Source organism: Protopterus annectens, chromosome 8.part1 (assembly GCF_019279795.1).
Source record: "Protopterus annectens isolate FY-2018-M chromosome 8.part1, PAN1.0, whole genome shotgun sequence".
Taxonomy (NCBI): Eukaryota; Metazoa; Chordata; order Ceratodontiformes; family Protopteridae; genus Protopterus; species Protopterus annectens.
In genome coordinates this window covers 495,578,336-495,593,740 of record NC_056742.1, presented here as the reverse complement: position 1 = coordinate 495,593,740, position 15,405 = coordinate 495,578,336, and the positions used below count along the sequence as shown (strand labels likewise).

The following is a 15,405-nucleotide window of genomic DNA, read 5'->3' as shown; positions in this document are numbered from 1 at the left end:
CACACTCTCCTTCCCATTCATCCCAAATTAAATCTAGAGGTCCCCTCACCCTATGCCCATACAGCAACTCAAAGGGTGAAAACCCTGCGGATTCCTAGCTAACCTCTCTGTATACAAACAACAGATGGGGCAAATATTTGTCCCACTCCCTCTTAAACTGATTTGCAAATGCCCTTAGCATGAACTTGTTTCAGAGTTTAACCTCACAACAAGACCATTAGTCTGGGGATGGTAGGGGTGGTCTTCATGTGCTTCACCCCACAGGACTTGCACAGACAAGCCAGCAGGTCTGACAAGAAATTGGCACCTCGGTCAGTCAGTATTTCTTTTGGGAAACGCACCCTGCTGAAAATCTCTAACAAAGCACTTGCCACCTTCTCTGCCTCAATGGAGGACAAAGCCATTGCCTCAGTGTATCGTGTAGCAGAATCCACTACCACTAGGATATACTTTTTGTCTGTGGAAATTGGGGTACTCGGAGGACCCACAATATCCATAGCTACCCTCTGAAATGGCTCCTCAATCACAGGCAAAGGCATCAAAGGAGCTCTCACCTTATCTCCTGCCTTGCCTACCTTTTGGTACTGCTCACAGGTCCAGCAGTACCCTGTTACATCTCTGGAAATTCCAGGCCAATAGAAGTTTTGCATAATACGTCTCTTTGTATGTTTTATGCCCATATGACCTGCAAAGGAAATATCATGGGCTATGTCTAGAAGTGCCAGATGGTAGGCTCTAGGCCCTACCAACTGCTGTACTCTCTCACCTTCTAGCTCTCCCCCAGGGGTCCACTCTCTGTACAGTAGCCCTTTGTCCCAGTATACAGATTCCCCCTTCCCTTGAGAATCAGGTGCCTAGCTACCTGCCTCAGGCCTTGCAATGTAGGGTCTGAGAGCTGAGCCTGTCTCAACTCTCTCCTTGTAACCCTTCCCAGCTCCCCTTCCACAGGAAGTCTGGTATCCTCTGACAGAGGTGCCTCACTGTCAGCCTGGGTACTACTACTCACCTCTACCTTTGCAGTCACTCTGTCCAAGGGAACATCAGTACCCACAAGCAGCTGTGGCTCACCTTCAGTCTCACTACTACAGCGTAGCTCACTCCCTGAAGTAACCACCTCACCAGTCCTGGCTGCAAGTATGCAGTCTGTCTGGGTCTCCCCCAGGCTACCAGACCCACATGCTTGTCTCCTAGCCTCACTGCGTTTAACTGCATAAGTACATGAGACCGCCTCATCCAAATCCTTCCCTCTCAGGACATCTGCAGGATGGTAGTTCCATACCACTGCTGTCTCAAGACAACCTACTATTGGCATTTTGTCTTTCCCACTTACTGGCTCCCTCACCTTTGATTCCCCACCTTGCCTCTGTGGACACCTGTATGCCACACGGCCCCACTGGTTGCATTCAAAACATTTCACCCTAGCTCCTGGACGTGTATCTGGACTAGTGGCTTCCCCTGCTACTGGCATATTCTGCTGGGGCAGTCTGTGCTACCCACCATGGGTTCCTTTAGACCCATGAGCAGTACTGGGGGTCCCCTTCCTGTGCAGGGTTGCCCTGCTGGCCAGGTATAGGTCTCCCTTCTTCCCCAACTCATCTGAAGTAGCACATTGTCTATCAGCTAAGCAGATCGTCATGTCCTCATGCAAAGTGCTAAGGGCTTGTTCCCTCACCAAAAGCTCTGCCAGCCCTTCAAAAGTGGAGACCTGACATCCACTCACCCAGCTATGAAAATAAGTGCTCAGTTCAGCATCATATTCACATACATTTTCATCTGCCTTGCATCTATGCTCACAAAACTTTTTCCTATACATTTCAGGTGTTGGCTTAAAACATTCTAAAAGACATTTTTTTGCAGCAGTATAATCAAAACAGACAGAGTCAGGCATCTGTGATATACAAGTTACAGCTTTCCCATGGAGTAAGGAGGTCAGGAACCATACCCAGAGCCTTTGGTCAACACTATACTGTTTGCATACCCTTTCGAACATGTGAATGAAACTATCAAAATTATCCCCCTCTTTAAATTGCGGAAGAAATTTACTGACCTGTTGTGCTTCTGGTGTCCGGTTACTCCCCTCCCCATTACCTCCATGACTCTGGCGAAGAGTCAGCATTTCCCTCTCTTGCTTCCTCTGATGTTCCTTTTCTTCGGCTTCTATCTCCAAATGCCTGGCCTCCAACTCAAGTCTCTTTAGCTCCAGCTGGATTTTTAAGTCCACTGCAGAAAGGTTGAGCTGTCCATTCTCTGAGGATATTGTATCTCCACTGCCAGTCTGATTGTCCTCCTGGATGCTGTTTTCTGATGCAGCTGTAACCAAGGCTGCAATTAGGTCTGCCTTAGTCAGGTTTCCATGCACCAGTCCCCTAGCCTGACACATCTCCACCAGCTGGCTCCTTGTCAGCTTTCCATACTCCTGTGCTGACATGCTGCCTGCTCACCCTGACTAAGTAAGCTAACAAAAGAAATAAATAATTGTGATCTGAACTCTGAGTATTCACTGCGTGGCTGATTTTAGAGTACAAAACACCTTCAAAGATCACTGTACAGGATTCACTCTACTCACACTACTACAAGCCAGTTAGTATATGAAGTGAATCCCACCACTACAAACCACAAGTGAGGATATCTTATCCCAACCACTGCCACCACAATGTGATGACCTCGCCCTGGCCCAGCAATCAAGGAGCCTCAATCCTTACCACTAACACCAGGTAGGGGGTCTCATATAAGAGGAATGGATAACAAATATTGGATTGGGAGGGTGGCCTGATGGTTAAGGTGTTTGCCTTATTAACACTAGGTACAGGGTTGGAATCTCACAAGAGATAATTGGCTAGGCTTAAAATGGCTCGCAAGGGCAGTTAGCTTAGTACTAATCTATGAACCTATGAAATACACACAGTAAAGTACAATTTCCCTTAAGTGCACACAGAGATCACAGTCAGTCTGGGGCTGGTTGCTCCCATGCTCCCCAGGTCCCCAATAAGACTCCCCACTGGCACAGCTATAGGGTCCAGATCTCAGCCTAACTGGCAAGCTAACCTCCATTACCCTCTCTGTCCCACCAGTGCTTCGTGTCCCTGCCTAGGTAGCTGACACACCACACACACTTTGAGATAAGTATTTATACAACTTCACAGACACTCCTGGGAAAGGCAGACACAGATTCTCTAGCTGTGCCCCTTTACCCAGACTATATGGTAGTAATTACTGCCACCACCAGCTAATACCTATCAGCTACCCAAAGGCCATTAAAATGGTGTCCAATTATTACTGTGCAATATTATTATCCAATTGGTAATGTGACTAATCAGTCTAAGGCTTATTGGAAGGGCATATTACAGGATCACTTATAAGCATGCAATGTACTCTAGAGCTTACTTATCTCTACACAAACCAGCCTCGGGTACAATGTTTTAAAATATTTTAAAATATTTAATAATAAATAATTAAAACACAAGACAATACTACTACATCACAGCGCTATTCAAGAGTTCAGAGACCACACAGAAACTTAAAACAGTACAGAAGGAAAGTTCTGATATAACAGAAAAATACTTGTCTAACTTTCTTCTAAGTTCCTAGCTATTACTACAAGAAAACACATTTCTAAGATACTACTTACATAAAGAGAGCATAAGGCAGTGCTGAGAGTTGGATATCAAGATCAAAATGCTTACAGTTTCTCTCCGAACAATAGTTTTTAAACTCACTAACAAACATCTCTGCTGGGCCCTCCCAGATTGCATCATTTTGACACTTAGGTTTTCCCAGTATACACATTACATCACTTTGACACTTAGTCTGGAGTTCCTAGGCCACACTATCTAGCAAGCTAACACCTGCTGAGGAAACTACAACAGTAAAATACATTTCACATTTACACTCTCATAATTATTCCTTAAGTTAAGACAATAGAAAGAACGTGTTCAGCCAGCCTCTTCGGCACCACTATCTAGATCAAAAGGGTATACAAGACATAATTTTAACTTCAAAAGAACAGATGTGAAATGCTTGGCTTAGTTTTCCTTACAGCAGATGGCAATGTTGCTACAATCTTGAAGTTCACATTTTGCAATGTTTTCTTTCATTTAAGAAACAAGGCTGTATTTTACATTTATATTTACAAATGCCAGAATTATGTATCAAATTCTATTTGACTAAGCTGGCACCCTTCGCCCATCTTCCCTCAATCTTCACAAGGTGTGCCACATAGAAGGATTTCCTGAATACTGTGGCAGTGTGATTATCAAAGGAGAGACTACTGTCCATTTGGGTCCCAAGGTCTCTTATCACACATTCAGCATTAAGTAGACTGCCGTTTATGTGGTAGTTCATGGGTACAGAGTTTTTACCAAAGGGGATGACAATGCACTTTTTGGCATTGAGCTTGAGGCCATGCCTCTGTCACCAGGTATCTGTCTCAGTGAGGCCCTTCTGTAGGATGTCCACATCATTTGGGGACTAGACTATGGCTCCTAGTTTGCAGTCATCTGCGACCCTCGTTAGTCAGAGGCCTTCTGTGTTAGCCTGTACTTCAGAGAATTAGATACGAAACAGGAGAGGTTCCAGGACTGAACCCTGTGGTACTTCCACTTGTCACTGGTTTGAAGTCAGATTTGGAGTCTACAACTTTTACAGTCTGGGTTCTGTCAGTGAGCCAGTTGGCAACCCATCTTGTGATGTAGGGATTTATACGTAGTTATGTGTGAACCACCTAACCCTCATCTATGGCTTTGGTGACTGCGTCAAAGAAGTCGATCAGGTTCAGAAGGCATGATCTGCCTTTCACAAACCCGAACTGGATGGGGTCCAGAGTTTGTAGGTTACCAATGTCTTTGTTTATGAGTTCCATGGCCTTGCAGACCAGGCTCGTCAGGCTAATAGGGCTATAGATCCTAGGATCAGTGGTGGCTCCCCCTTTGTGAAGTGGGATAACTATTTCTGTGACATTATTAATATCCTATGTAATATATCTGTGTATCTGTGCTACATAGTATATGGTTTGTATTTGTTTTATATAATGATGTCATCATTTTATGTAATTATGTCATCTTAATCTTATGTTGTTTCCAGTTTGGTTCTCTGATTGTTGTTGTAGAGCCCTGCAACCATATTTTGTCTCAAAATATCAGATGTTCTTAAGAAGATGGAGTTGCTCCTGACAGTAAAATTACAAGTTTTGAAAATTCTTAATGCTGCTTGGAGTGAGAGTATGGTATGACACCTCAGGTGTTGGATTTCTGAGTATATCACTAAATGATGCACTTTACTGTTCAAGTTAAGCAGAAGTAACCGCCTTTGATAGCATTTGCCATATTTTTTTCATGTCTTTTTAGAATTATCTCCGTCTCTGTCTTCATCAGATCAGACTAAGCAGCGTGGGAAGGTGCTGGAAACTCTAAGGTCAAACTTGTCAGCTTTGGAAGGTCGATTTCAGAACAATCCTGAGTATGGAGACCTGGGCCATCTACGAGACTCAATCAAATCCCAAGCATCCTGGTATGCAGTGTCTGATGATGTCACCTGGAACTTCACTTCTGATATCTTAATTTTACTTCTGTGTTTGAAGAGATGTATGATTGAGGTGGCTGCATCCTTTAACCCACAAGCTGCCAACCCCCGAACTCCAGAAGCAGCCCCTGCTCTCTCACCGGACACGCTCAGCATTTCTCAGCAGAAGAATGTACAGTCAGCCTTGCAGTTTGTTGTTACATTGGGACTGTGCCCTTGCCTTTTGCCTGGGGTGGGCATTCCCTTGAAGCACAGATCAGAGTTTGGTGCGGTGGCTGAGACATTAGTTTCTTGGGACCATCCCCCAAGCAGGGTTCGTCGACTGTATGTGAGCTGCATCGTACTCCTAGACATTGCAAGCCACAGCATTCTAGGCAGCCTGATTCTGACTCGTCACTTGGGAGACATCATAGCTGGACTCTGTCAGCTTGGATACTGCCCTGCTAAAACAAAAGGAACTCAGACACTTCAAAATGACAGTGCCCAGGTAGTGTGTACTTTTATTTTATGGTGAAAGTTATAATGTACATGGTCAAAACTACTTTTTTTATTTGCATATTTTGTGTGTGTGTGTTTGTGTGTGTGCATGTGTGAGATACACATACATATATTCCTTTTTCCGTTCAGCAACATTGTACTAGTGAAGCAGAATCTGTTGAGAAACATGAAAGTGCTTTGTTTCATAATAATATTACAGAGAATAGACCCATTTCCTGCTCATTAATTAGTCATAGCATTTGGCGCAGTCCATCACACCCTCTTACTTACTAAACTCAGTACTGGCAGCCAGCATTAGCCCACAAGCATCCATGTGGTTCGGAGACTTGGAAGCCACACCCACACCAGCAGCACTTGTTGCCAAAGGGGTCTCCCAAGGATCGGTTTTACCTATTCCACTCTCTCTGTTATTAATAAACTTCCATTTCATGTCCACTTACTTAATGACCATCATTCTTTATGCTGATGTGGTCATTTGTACGCCTGGCCCATCTCCCCTCTGTTTTTAAAGAACACTTGGATCAGGGCCAGCCATATGTCAGTAATTGGCTTGATCAGCATTAACTTATCCACATTTGTAAAGACTCCAAACCCAGAACTCGAAAAGGAGGCGATTCTGGGTACATTGTGGGTACCGAGAAGAGCCCTCTTGGCAAACATCAAAGACTAAATCAATACTAATCTCATGAAATGTAATTGTAATCTGACTTAGGAATGGTCCATTCTTGTCATGGTATTAGAACACAAAACCATTTGGACAAATTACTTTTTTAAAGAAGCCTAATGACATAAAACTAGAAGCTGTTGCACATCATGTTGCTGGTTGCAATATAATCCTGGCTCAGGGTCTGCATACTGTCAAAACTTTTGCATTAGGGATTCTGCAAACATTACAACATACAGGTAGCACAGAAGGCTTGGAAACATGAACCAGAAAGCATTACTGAAAATGAAGGTGTTCTGAATGCATGGGATCATTCACTGCTAACATTTAAGAAAACGGAAGCAAGAAAAATAGATTATATAGTAGGCAAAGAAAGAACAGAAGTGTCATTAATCACCGAAACAACTGCACCCAGCAATTTATAGTGCCCTACATACTGAGAGACACAAAGTTATACAATACTGGGATCTGCAAGCAGAAACCTAGAGCAAAATGGGATACAGACATCCAGGCAGTTCCTATCCGAGTGAGAGCAGCAGGGCTGGGAAAAATAATTACTAAATGTGCTTAAATATGCTACTAATACAAGTAACCCTATATGAACTGCACAATGAGGCAATTTTGAGTATATTGTAGAGTTATAGGTAAGCTCTAGGCTATTTGTCCTTGTGGGCTGTTTTAAACTTTGACAAATTTCCCATCCCAGATGTAAGAATCAAACCCCTGTACCTTGTGTTTTTGGAGTAAACATTATTAACTACTGTGCCATCCCACAACCTCAGATGCTGAAAAGAGCACTCTTGCCACACATCAGAGACTAAAGAAATATTAATTTTTGGGAACTCTAATTGTACCCTTACTCAGAAAAGGGGTCCATTCTTGTCACAGTATTAGAAACCCAAAACACATGGAGAAGGTTTGTTTGTTTCTTTCTTTCTTTCGGCTTTTTCCGGTTAGGGGTCGCCGCAGCGGAACTCCAGTCTGCTAATGATTGGCAGTAGATTTTTACGTACTGGCTTGCCGGGCCTAACGCACAACCTTCAATGAAGGAATGCCCATTCACGCATGTCGCCACACAGTAATAAAGAAAAATACAGTGGAAAGGTGCAAAGCAAGCAGTTCATATGACTCCAAAATGTTTTATGGAGAACACCGGGAAATGAAACAACAGCAACTCTAAAATCACTTGAGAGAGAAGACACAAATACATAAGTTTTTATGAAAATCATGTTGATTATAATAAAGGTGCTGAATGGAGAGAACATTTACAAGAAATAGCAAGAAGCACTGATAAAAGGTGCACAAGGCAATGATGTCACAGAAACTGAGACAAAATTAAGAAGGGCTCCTAACTCGAAAAATTCAGGTGTAGATGCAGTACCTAACATCTTGCTAAAAGTCGTAACATCTTAGCAGAATGATTTAGCCCAGAGTAAATATTTAAATGCATGTCCTGAATGGATGCCAGCTTGGCTAACAACAGGAAGTGGTATATTTTTTAAGGCAGAACTTGAAAGTCATCTTAAGAACTATAGATCAATCACTTGCGTTGTGACAGTAGATGATAGAGTTAATAATTACAATGAAAAAGAAATCATGGCAGTAGCAGAAAATTATACGGAACAAAGAATCGCCTAATATTAAACAAAGGTGTAAGAGAGAGGTTTAAAAAGGGAGGAAACTAAGTGTGACATGGATGGATGACAAAAAAATGTATAGCACTCCGTATTCATAGATTATAGAATACTTAAATGTATAAAATATACTGTGCGTGTAATAAATTATGTAGCAGCCACTGTGAAACAGTAGTAAAGTGCTTTACAGCCAAGTCATAATAAAAAAGCAAATTATCATCATCCCTGGGATACGAATCCAAAGGGCGATGTTCAGGCGGACTGTCACCACTGCTGATGTTCATCGTGCATACAGCTGCAGTCATAACAGATGGGTTTTCCTGCCATCAGGCGGGTCCTCGGTCGGCCGAATTCCAAAGTCTAGGTCCGGCGTCGGATGTCGTCGCTTCTTCCCTGACGTCAGTGCGACAGGGGTATAAAAGAACCAGCCGACGCCATTTTCTTCAGTCTTTCTTGCCGCGCAGTGCTCGAAGCAGAAGCAGTTCGCAAGTGCCGGTCGGCCAGCTCCTGAGATTACGAATATTTTTCAACCGAAGTCTTCTTGAAAGCTAAGTACCCCGTTGGGGAAACTTTTCTTGCCTCAGACCGATGTCAGACAAAGTTAATAATTGCATTTCATGTGGGAAGCAAATACCGCATAAGGATTTCCATTCCCTCTGCATTCCTTGCTTAGTCCCAGACCACGACGTCTCAGCCTGTCGTTTTTGTGCTGCATTCAACAGACGCACTATTAAGTGTCGGGCGGAGTTCGCCCAACACTATTTTGGCAAAAAGTTAAATTACATTATGTCGTCGGATATTCCGACTCCAGTTTTGAGTAAAAGACGCAAAGATAAGGACCGACATACGAGGTCCGCGACTTCTACCGACACCACGCTAAAGCCGACTACAGGTGCTCCGGTTCTCAGCGAGGCGCCTACGCTGCCCGTGACTACCGATGACACTTCATTAGCGGTGTCTTCTGTGCCTGAGGTCGCAGGCTCCTCGGCCCACACCCCGACTACAGATACCGAAGCCACTCTTGGCGGGGAAACTCAGAGTTTAGACAGGCCTGCCACCTCTCAAGGTGTCTTCAGGCCTTCTTCTTCTTTTTCCATTAAGGCTTTCACTAAATCTAAAGCAGCCATGCATACTAAAAGACAAGCTCCACAGGGCCCCTCTCAAGGCCCCATGCCTAAAAAGCAGATGCTCAAAATGGCTGAGGATTTGATTACTCTTATCAGGGGTTCTCAACCCCCCTCGGACAAAAGGCCCAGAGTGGAGGAAGAATACCCTTCCTCGGACCAGGCCTCCATTACTTCAGAACATTCTGAAGACCAGGAACATTCATACTCCCCTTTTGAAGATTCTGATGCAGAGGAGTCCATTCCCTCTGTCTCCCCCCCTGAGGACTACTCTTTTGGGGAAACCTTGCATACCTTGAGGGAACACTTCCACTGGGAAGGCCAAGATTACTCAGACTCCAAGAAAAGGCTCGGGGATTTCCTCTTGCTCCCTCAGCACAGGCCTCTGGCTGTCCCTCCTGTCTTAGACATACTAGATGATGTGTATTCAGAGGCCAGCCTTAACCCAGATTCTTTACCTCCAGCTCCAGTCAAGCCTGACAGGTATTACCGGGTTCCTGACTCACACCAATTCCTATACAAAAGCCATGCGGCTGACCCAGAAACTATTTCACAGGGTCCCAAGGGAATTAAGGCCTCCACTGCCAAAAATCCATTACCTTCAGAGAGAGATTCCAGAGCTTTAGAAAGGTGGGGGAAAAAGGTATACACCTCGGCCACTTTAACCATGAGGGCATTAAACTGTCAATTCCATATGTTAAAGTATCAACAGTTTTTGTTATCTCAGTTGAAGAGCAAAATGTCACAACCTGAACAACCAGACTTGAAGGAGTTGCAGGATTTGTTGCATAGTGCAGAACAAGTGGGTAAACATACCTTGCAATGTGGTTTTGATGCTTTAGAGGCCTCATGTAGAGCTGCTGTTACAGGATCAGTCATACGTAGACATGCTTGGCTCAAAGAGCAAACCTTACCAGATCATGTCAAAGCTAAATTACTAGATGCACCTCTTCAAAAAGATGTATTGTTTGGTGTTAAAGCTGAGGAGGTATTAAAGAAAATGGAGGGAAAGGCAAAATCAATGCAAACAGTGAAAGATTTCCTACAGGTGCAGCCTCCACGTTTCAGTAGAAATTGGCCTTCAAAAAATCGGTCCTTTCTAGCCACGGACAGACCTCAAAGAGGTAGATACAGGCACCCGAGGGGTAGAGGGCAATCTCAAGGATCATTTAGAGGCAGACAATGGCAAGCACCTACACCAAGAGGTGGTGAGGATAGTTCACAGCCATTCAGAAAGCAGAACCAATGACTTTAGCCTTTGCATGTCAAGCAAAGCTCAAATGGCAGCACCTTTAGGCGGAAAATTGGCATTATTTTCGAAAAATTGGCATATTGTCACAAAAGACAAATGGATCCTGGACATTATAGACAGAGGCTAGAGATTCCACTTTCACACCCTTCCAAAAATGAGAGGCATGCCAAACCTGCCACACAATCAAAGGGCAGAGGCATAAAAGCAAATTTCAGATCTCATGGACATGAAAGCTATTCAAGAGGTACCTGCACAAGAACAGGGTCAAGGTTTTTATTCCAGACTATTCCTGGTACCAAGGAAGGGCAAAGATTGGAGACCTATTTTGGACCTATCCATCCTAAACACATATTTACTTGTACCAAAATTCAAGATGCTCACATTACAGCAGCTTCTTCCCATGCTGGGCAAGGAGTCTTGGCTGGTAACATTGGACCTCAAGGAGGCATACCTGCATGTCCCAATCAGAAAAGATTGCAGAAGATACCTCAGATTTCTTGCAGGTTCAACCCATTATCAATTCTCTGCATTGCCCTTTGGCTTATCTACTGTGCCCAGAGTGTTCACGAAATGCCTGGCATCAGTAATTGCCTTCTGCAGACTTCAAGGGATACAAATTTACCCATATTTGGACGACTGCCTGATCCAAGCGGACAGCAAACACATACTTCTGAAACACCTGGTGTTTGTAATAATGTTGTTGAATTCTCTGGGATACACAGTCAACAAAAAGAAATCAAGACTAATACCCTCTCAAACAATAATTTTCCTGGGTGCCAGCTTGAATACAAACACCCAGATGGCCTACCTCACGCCAGAGAAACAAGGGCAACTAACTCAATACTTCAGAAAACTGGCAACCTTCAACAGGCTGACTGCAAGGAAAATCCTGCAGGCTCTGGGATTCATGGCATCTTGCATCCTGCTAATCCCATGTGCAAAGCTGCATATGAGGAAACTTCAATGGTACCTAAAAAACTTATGGTCTCAACACAGCCACAGTTTGGAAACAATTATACCACTGATTCCATGCCTTCAAAAGGAATTTCTGTGGTGGGCTCAAGCATGCCAAAGGAACATAGGTCTCCCATTCTGCAAGCCTCAAGCAAATCAAGTCATCACAACAGACGCCTCGGACTACGCCTGGGGGGCGCACATGACAGATCGGTGCATTCAGGGCAAATGATCCCAAAAAGAAAAGCACCTACACATCAATCAAAAGGAAATGCTAGCAGTTATAAATGCTATTATGACTTTCAAAGACCTACTGCATCCAGGCCAGCTATTGATAAGGACAGACAACACCACAGTGATGTGGTACATAAACAAACAGGGAGGAACCCATTCATACCCCCTATGCAGGCTAGCCTTGTCTCTTTGGAACATGGCTCTGGAATTACAAATCCAACTTCAAGCACAGTTCCTGCCAGGCAAGGAAAACACGCTGGCAGACAACCTAAGCAGAAATATGACAGATCCACATGAATGGAAGTTGCATCCTCAAGTTTTTACAAAGATAATTCAAGCATGGGGAAGGCCAGACATAGATCTCTTTGCTACCCACAGAAATTACCAATTGACAAAATTCTGCTCAAGGACCTTTCATCCACAGGCCTGGAAAGTGGACGCACTCTCTTTCATTTGGACAACAATGACAGTTTATGCCTTTCCAACTCTTCCTCTGCTGCCCAAAGTTCGATTAAAAGCCAGAGCAGACAGACCAAAGATGATTCTCATTGCTCCAGACTGGCCAAGACAAACACTGGTACCCACTCCTGAGGAGCCTGACGCATTCCCCACCATGGATCCTGCCTCTAATGCCTCTTCTACTGACTCAGCACAACTTCAAAACTCTTCACAGTCAGCTGAAAACACTCAATCTAGCCGCATGGAGGATTCCTTAAATTCACAACAGACCCTACTCTCCAAGGAGGTGCAGGATGTCATTTTGGAGGCCAGAAGGCCTTCTACTAGAAAAGCCTACTCCGCAAAATGGAAACGGTTTCGTGCCTAGAATCAGAAAAAGGGTCAGAATCCTGGAATACTGAATTTACCTCAAATATTACAGTACCTAGCTGAGATGTTAAGCAGTGGACTTTCATTCTCCTCCATCAAAATCCATGCCTCAGCCATTTCTGCAGAATACAACACTGATCCTCCTTTATTCTCTCACCCTCTCTTAAGACAGCTCCTCAGAGGGGCTAAGAATATAAAACCCCCAAGGAAGCAACCAGTACCTGCTTGGGACCTCAATTTCATTCTAGAAAAACTGACCCTGCCTCCTTTTGAGCCAGATGCTTCAACAGAACTGCAATATTTGTCATGGAAAACCGCCTTCCTTCTGGCTATCACCTCAGCACGCAGGGTTTCGGAACTACAAGCCCTTATGGCTGTGCAGCCTTTCATCATTTTCCATCAGGACAGAGTTTCCTTACAAAACAACCCTTCCTTTATGCCACAGGTAGTATCCAGGGTAGCCTTGCATCAGGCTATCCACTTACCTACCTTTTACCCTAATCCACAAAACAAAGGGGAGAGACTACTACATTCTTTGGACATTCACAGACAGCTCCGTTATTATTTGGACAGAACAAAGCCTTTTAGGAAAATCAGAGCAACTCTTTGTGTCCTATGCACAGGTGCTCAAGGGAAGCCTATTTCCAAACAGACAATCTCAAGATGGATAGCCCACTGCATACGCTTTTGTTACTCTTTTCATGGTAAAACTGTACCTACAGGCATCAGATCTCACTCCACAAGGGCCACAGCTACCTCTGCAGCTTTCCTCAGGGGGGTTCCTACCAAAGATATTTTGGAAGCAGCCACTTGGAGTTCTGTACATACTTTCTCCAAGCACTATCACCTACCATTATACTCCAAATCTAGAGCGGGCTTTGCCACTGCAGTCTTGCAGGGCATCCTGGCTCCTCCTAGTTCCACTTAGTGCCTACCACCCCTTTTTAGCTTTGGGATTCTACCCATCTGTTATGACTGCAGCTGTATGCACGATGAACATAGTACAGTTTTGTACCTACCATAAATGTAGATGTTTGAGTGCTAATACAGCTGCAGTCCAGGTTTCCCTCCCTCCTTCCCCTCTTGGGACAGGCCTAATGGCTAACACCTCCTCATACAACCTGATTGGGGTATTCTTTTATGGTGTATTTGCTTGCAACTACTGTTTTTTGATTATATTGCATTGCATTATTACATAAATTTATGTATTGCCTTCCTTCTGGGGGCACCTGACATCTGGAGCAAGAAAAACTGAAGAAAATGGCGTTGGCTGGTTCTTTTATACCCCTGTCGCACTGACGTCAGGGAAGAGGCGACGACATCCGATGCCGGACCTAGACTTTGGAATTCGGCCGACCGAGGACCCGCCTGACGGCAGGAAAACCCATCTGTTATGACTGCAGCTGTATTAGCACTCGAACATCTACATTTATGGTAGGTACAAAACTGTACTTTTTGCCTTGCCCTTAACCCATTTTACCGTTTACTTGACAGATTAGGCTATGGTTACAGTTTGGCTTTCAGAAGCCATCCTTGCCCAGTGACATCTCATCTACATTTTGTGGATGATTTAAAATTGTATAGCTTTTCAGACAAGAACCTGAAAACACAATTACAAATATGTAAAATGTTCTCCTGTGGCATAAGAATGACATTTGGACTTGATAACTTCAAAAGCAACATTTTATATCAGAGAAAATAAAGCACAAAGTAATCTTCACGTGGGAAGAGGAATGTGATATAAATTAACCTGAACAAGGGGAGTTCATGAATACCTGGAACAAGTGGAGGGTCAGCAGTGAACCATGAGCAAATGAGAACAAATGGTAGCAGTATTTTAAAAGACTGAAGCTAATATTAAAGATGGTTGTGACGTGTAGGAGTAAGGTAACCATATAAACCGGCTTGTTCTTCATATTCTCACATAACAGTTTTGGTATGATTGACTAACCCCAAAAAACATTGGATTATTTGGACAAAAAAATAAGAAAACTATTTCTCTCCTGTGAAATGATCTATATAAACCAATACATGACAAAGCTGTATATGCTGCAGTCTGAAGGAGATGTGGAAGTGATATAAACTGACTGTATGTAGAGGCCTGCAGTCATGGGACTGTATACATTATCAGATGACATCATCAGAGCCAAGTATAGTGAGTGAAAGCTGTAAACCCCAAAGAAAACAAGTCTAAGATGATATATCTGCTTAGATTAGCAGACTCATTTTGGAAATGTGTGGGAATGGAAATTTAAATCAGAAGTAGACAAATATCAGGCAACAGCAGAAGTGTCAAAAATAAAAAAATATAAAGAACATGACCAGAAGGAAAGGAGGGAAAATTGAAAAGCCCGTAACTACACTGTGAGGTATGGAAACCTCCTGCGACAACACGTGTTGATCAAGACTTGATGTATGAATGTCTAAGAAGTGAATTTAAACCAAAAGACTAAAAATAACAGCGCAAAATAGTGGACTGCGTACATGGTGGTTTACAAAGTCTATAGAAGAAGTGTGATGTACAGACAAATGCACTAGAAACAGCAGCACATCTTGTTGCTGGTTATGATGTACCCATGGTTGAAAGTTTGTATACTGAAAGGTGCAATAGTGTGGCAAGACTGTTGCTTTGGGGATTGTATAAAATCTACAATATACAAGTGTCTGGGAAGCATTGAAGACATTGAACCACAAAGAATT

General features: G+C 43.5%; 1 protein-coding gene across 4 annotated transcripts in view; it reads left to right on the top strand.

Moving 5' to 3' along the window:
• Window positions 1–15,405, top strand: part of TANGO6 (transport and golgi organization 6 homolog) — a 1,856,125-nt gene that overhangs the window by 15,990 nt on the left and 1,824,730 nt on the right. For 3 of the 4 annotated variants that reach the window (XM_044082030.1, XM_044082027.1, XM_044082028.1), the window contains exon 2: window positions 5,343–6,004. In XM_044082030.1, coding sequence (XP_043937965.1) covers window positions 5,343–6,004 — 662 coding nt within the window. The remainder of the gene's footprint in view (window positions 1–5,342; window positions 6,005–15,405) is intronic. The other variant, XM_044082029.1, reaches the window with a different exon arrangement.